Raw genomic sequence first — 6000 nt, forward strand, 5'->3', positions numbered from 1 at the left:
TAGTTCACATATGATCAGAATAGATCATATTGAAAATGTCAGATAGTTTGCTAATGTTTCAGTTTTCTGAGACGTCCTCACTGACTGCTGTCGTTGGTGATGCTGTCCACGATGGAGGACAGCCGCAGGAGGCTGGAGGACGCGGAAGACTCACTGTCTCCTAAAATGAAAGGACTTATGATACCACATGATGTTTTCTGTTTTTCTCATTTTTTTTTAAATTAATTTACACCTGACTTCAAGCAAAGGTAGTGTGCAAGGTGTGTACCTTCTCTGTGGTTCATTGCTGAAGTGGAATGGTCAGCAGAGGTTGGCCAAGCCTCAGAGGCTTTCTTCCAGTGGTACTCACCGGCCACCTGTAAAAAACACACATTATCCATATTCTTTTGCACATAGCGTCTTTTATCCTGTTTTCTTTCCCTCACCACGAACCAGTCACGGCAGATGAGCCAGGTTCCTTCCTCATGAAAGGGAGTTTTTCCTTCCCACAGTCACCAAGTGCATTTCCATAGAGTTTGTTTGATTCTCTGTATTATTGTAGGGTCTTTACCTTACAATATAAAGCACCATTAGGTGACTGTTGTGATTTGGTGCTACATAAATAAAAGCGAATTGAATTCAATATTATTGCCTGTAATATGAAGAAAAAACTTTTAAATTATTGCAGAAACAGGCTGCTATTACTGAGAAGCATTCAACATTCAATAAGAAAGTAATTAAAAGTATTCAAAGACCATGACGTGAGAAGTCTGTAATTATATTATTAGTGAAAACCACACTGCTAGATTAAAAAAAATCAGTAATAAGCATTCACGTTATAATGTCATTAATGAGCACCACAAACACATTAAAAGTCCAAACTGGGATATTCTTGATTGGATGGGGAATAATCTGAAATCTACAGATGCACAGATTTACACATTCATGTGAATAGTATGAGGAGTTTCCTCTTCAGGTTGGTATACTCGCTCACATTGTTTTCTTTTGCGTCACATGGAGATCCGGTTTTCTCCTGCTCGTCCAGCGTCTGCAGCAGCTCCTGCAGCCTCTCTATGTAGCTGATGGCGCTGCGTAAAATCTCCACTTTGGGTAGCCTCTGGTTGGGATTGGCTACGGTCTTCCTCTTCAGTGCGTCGAAGGCTTCGTTGATCTTCTTAAGCCTCCTCCTCTCTCTGAGGGTCGCAGCCTTACGTCTATCCGTGGGAGCCGTCTTTCTCTTGCAGATCTTACAGGCCCACATGAGGCACTGACCCTCACAGTGCGCCCGGAGACCCGGAGGCGCAGGGACGTGCTCCTCTCCACTGCTCTCCCCACCGGACGGGACATTATCGTGACCCGCTTGGGACAGTGGGCTGTCATTGCCATTGTACAGAGGGGAAACCCCTGCCATGTCCAAGTGCTGTAGTGGTCCATGATCGGCTTCCTCCAGATAGCGCAAATCATTAAAAAGATAACTGTTGGTCTCAAAAAGGTCCATCATATTGTTGCGCTCCTCACTCTGTTTTCACACTGGGTCTCTGGCATTTAAATAGAGCAGCAAGGACAGAAGTCAACAGATTATATATAGAATGTGAAACTCTATCCAACACTTTGGCTGCCACACTGCAACAACCATCTTTTTTTTTTTTTTCGATCGGTCTTCACAACATACTGACTCTGTACAGACAGAAATGTCCCCTCAGGTTTCATAACAGGTGCATGTACGTTATGATATTTTACAATGAAAAAGTAAATGTTACAGGATAGAGAGATTACTAGTTCTGGCTTTTATCCATACATCACAGGGGGCTCTAATTTGTAGCTAAACACTTCATTAATAGTTATTAATAACTCATTAGTGTGTTTTTAAGTAACTGGACAAAAGCTCTGTGTTGCCAGGTTGGGTTGCAACCCAACCTGGCAACACAGAGCTTGGGTTGTAAAAAGTGTCTTTAACTGCTATGTCTGCTGCACTGAAAAAAAGGCAATGTTGGATTTACTTGATTCAATAGTGGACATTGGTTGCACACAAATGTTTTGCTTTGGCAGAAACTTAAACAACTGACTTCAATCAACACAACTTTTTCATATTCAATAAACCTGTGCATTTTGTGTTCATAAAATGCGATTGAAACATGTTTAGATGAAGTAAGTTGAGCTCTTGGAATATTTTAATCCTTCACAATTTTGTCATTTTATTTCAACACTATTCAATAACTTTTACCCCAATACTACTTGGTCACTTAAATACTGCATGTTGTCTCCATATTACATAATGTTCAACAAAGTCTAGAGTCTGGTCACCATAAAAATTGAATGGATCTACAACAACTACCATCCTCCTATCTTTATCCTGGTTGCAGGGGGGCTGGGAAATAACCCTGAAGTGATAGGTTACAAGGCAGGGTACACCCTGGACAGCTCACAAGTCTATCACAAACAACCGTAATTTAGAATCACCAATTAACCTAACTCTAACAACTGCATGACTTTTAACTGTGGGAAGAAATCAGAATACTCAGAGAGAACCCAGTACAAACTAGCCAGATTGTGGACTTGAACTCAGGACATGCTTACTGTGAAGCAACAGCACTAACCACCATGCCAACAATCTAGGAAACACAGGAAAGCTATGATTTCCTGTATTTGATGCAGAATTTTTTTGTTTTTGTTCTTGACAGGTTAATCCACAATAAATAGCAATAACATGTGTGTGTAGTTGTCTGCCTCTTATAACTCCAGTGATTTTCCTGCAGTTTGAAATCTTGTGCGATCTTGTGAATTTCATGAGTCCAGCAACTAACCACTCTTACTAGATTGTATCATGTCATCTCAACAAGAACAAATTAAGTTGTTGAATTTCGTACAGATCCTTCATGATTTAATTACGTTCATAGAAACATGAAATTATTGTGTTCAAATTACAAGTTAGACTTTTTTAATGTAACAACCACCCAATTTACTTTTTTTGGTATACCAAAAAAAGTAGAGGTGACTGTTCGACTTGACTGAGATGGATGCCTTCCTGAAACCACGATCCAAAGAGCGCGAGACTGAAACCCGTGCAGTGTCGCGGGATTTAACATTGCTATATTATTGACTTACTTCACTCAAACATGATATGAACAATTTAATCTAGCCTCTCTGCATATCATGTAGTTTCTACACTATATAGTTACACTTAACTTTAAAGCATGAGGCAGTTGTGTTAAATAGACACAAGATGCTTACGTAAATCCAAGAGCTGGCCAATCCCTTTTTTTCAGTGTGTGGTTGTCTGCAGCATAGTTTTAATTGTACAAATGAATGATTAGAAATAATACTTTCCTAATAGGATTACATGGCAAACAATGCTTTGTATAAATAGATAAAAGACTTCTGCCATTCTGGCATTCAAGGTTAAGAATCATTGCTGTAAAAATCTGATTCTTAAACCTAAAGAAAGAGAGTGTGGAGAGTTTCCATAATCTTCATTTTCCACCCTTCTTAATCACTGAGAGGGTCACAAAGTGCTGGAGGCGTCAGGCGTCAACCACGGGACATCTTCAAACAAAATTCATTCAATTCTCAGTCTCATTAACTGACTAGCCTTCTTAATCATCAATACCAGCTAACATGAAGAATCATTCTCACTCATAAACTGCCAATTAAGTCACCAGTTAAATTTTGTTCTATGAATTTTACGACATCACAAAAAAGAAAGGGCTTTAAGTTGATCAGTTTTTAAGAAGCCTTCACTGAGCCAGAGGCATTGAACACTGCCAACCATACAAACACATCACAGAGACACAGACAGCCACACACACTCGAATCCGCACATAAAGACAATTAAGAGTTACAACGTAAAATGGCATGACAACAGTTTTGGTCTGTGAGAGGAAACCTGTGCAGACACAAGTAGAATATGCAAACTTCTGGAAAAAAAAGGCCTCAGGCAAGTTTGAACCTAGAACTATTCTTACTGTGGCGGCAGTTAATAAACAAATTTAAGGCTATTTCAGATGCCCTGGAGCTCTTTTTTTTTTTGGAAACACCACATGAAGGAAGGAAGCTAATAAACTTCTAAACCCAAAAAAGAGAAAATCAGGTTGCATGATGGGTTGTGTATAATTCGACCAAATTGAATATTTTGCAATCTGGCAACCCAGTTGTGGTTGTCATTTATGACATGTTATTCTGTTTACTTTATCTAAAAGGATCCATGACAAAACCCAGATTTGATCAGCAAATCAGAAAACAACAACAGAAATCAAAAAAAATTTTTTCAAATAAACCATATCGCTGCTGTTTTAACTCTAGTTTGTTGTGCTCATTTTAGACAGTATGGACAACTGTAAGTTGTATACGGTCGCAACATAAATAGACGGGAATGTGCACAGTCAAAAGAGCTTTGAGAAATGTCTCAACTCGATGATATAAATAGAAACGTGGCTCAGTCATTTCAGATTCATAAAAGAGATAAAAGCCTGTGAAGAGGTGATATATTGCCTGTTGGCATTTTTCCTCCAAACTCAAAGGGCTGTGATTGGAAACTTCAGAGGGATTCCTATTTTTGTGTGACTGCATGACCTTGTCTTTTGAAATGAAATAAGATGATCTCATCAGGCTGCAGCAGCCTTTGAGACACAAAAACAAACACATCTTTAGACATGCATCCAGATAACTGTCGGCTTCTTTGCGGAGCAGAGAGACACATAAAGAGCAGGGTTTTTTTTTTGAATGAATGAATGAATCAATCAAATTTAAGAGCAGAAGAGGCACTGGGACCTTGGTGGTGTGTACTAAAGCATGCTGCACAGCAAGCTCACGTGTGGGGGTTTTATATGACCCTGCATGTGGAAGGCCCTTCCCTTCAGCTCCCAGCTTCTGTCATGTTGTTTTTAAAGAGTCACCGGTGCATTTCATCATTTGACAGGATGTCTGAAATACTGCCACAAGTCAACACAAAATCTCTAAGTCACCTTCCACACATATGCTTGAACATATCGGCTCAGTTATTCCAAAAGTTGTAATTGTCAGTTTCTAAGTTCTCGCTTCAGTATATGAGTAGCTCTCAGAACTCCACAGTATCTCTAAATCCTTAAATAATTGGCCCAACAACACATCTAATTAAACCCCAATAAAGACACTATTAAAGTCAAATTGAGAGCTATACTGCACTGCAGTGCTCATTTGTATAGTTTACAAACCAATAAATATATGCAAACTGAAAAAAATCAATAATATTGGCTTTGAACTGATATAATTTCAGTGATAAACAGCAGAGTAACCATAGGTTCTAGAGCAATCCTTTGCATCTGGAGGAAATGTTTTAAATGTGCATTTTCTTCTAATGGCCAGCAGGGGGCAATACCTCTGGTCATCTCTTTCCATAGACGTATGAAAAAATGCTGCAAACCCATAGATCTATCTGGGTGCCCATGCTGAGCCCTGTCCACTGCTGAAACAACGGACACATGAGCATCAGAAATGGACCATGGAGCAATGAAAAAAGGTGGCCTGACTCAAAGGAACACGTTTTCTTTAACTTCACATGGATGGCAGGGTGCATCTCTGTTACTTAACTGGGAAACACCTGGCACTAGGATGGACTATGGTAGGAAGGCAAGCCAGCAGAGGAAGGGTGATGCTTTGAGCAATGTTCTGATTAGAAACCTTGGGTCCTGCCATCCATGTGGATGTTACTTTGACACATTCCACCTACCCAAGCATTGTTGTAGACCATGTACACCCTGAAAACTGTATTCCCTGATCGGTGTGGCCTCTACCAGCAGAATAATGCACCTGCACAAAGCAGAAATGGTTCAGGTATGTTTGAGGAGCACAACAATGAGTCTGAGCTGTTGACCTGGCTTCCATATTCTCTAGATCTCAGTTCACTTGAACATCTGTGGGATGTGCTGGGCAAACAATCCCAATCCACAGTGGCCCACCGTGTAACTAACAGGACTTAAAGGATCTGTTGCTAACATGCTGGTGCCAGATACCACAGCACACCTTCAGGTGTCTACTAGAGTTAAT

At 40.0% G+C, this 6000-nt stretch overlaps 1 protein-coding gene across 1 annotated transcript; it reads right to left on the bottom strand.

Annotated features, from left to right (window-relative positions):
- Positions 1–77: 77 nt before the first annotated feature.
- Positions 78–1480, bottom strand: myf6 (myogenic factor 6). The gene is made up of 3 exons (XM_063500857.1): positions 974–1480; positions 269–356; positions 78–160 (listed from the first exon to the last, which is right to left on the bottom strand). Exons 1-3 carry the CDS (start codon positions 1478–1480, stop codon positions 78–80), a joined length of 678 nt encoding a protein of 225 aa, XP_063356927.1.
- Between the last annotated feature and the right edge of the window lie 4520 nt (positions 1481–6000).

This window comes from Pelmatolapia mariae, linkage group LG17, assembly GCF_036321145.2.
Source record: "Pelmatolapia mariae isolate MD_Pm_ZW linkage group LG17, Pm_UMD_F_2, whole genome shotgun sequence".
Classification (NCBI taxonomy): Eukaryota; Metazoa; Chordata; class Actinopteri; order Cichliformes; family Cichlidae; genus Pelmatolapia; species Pelmatolapia mariae.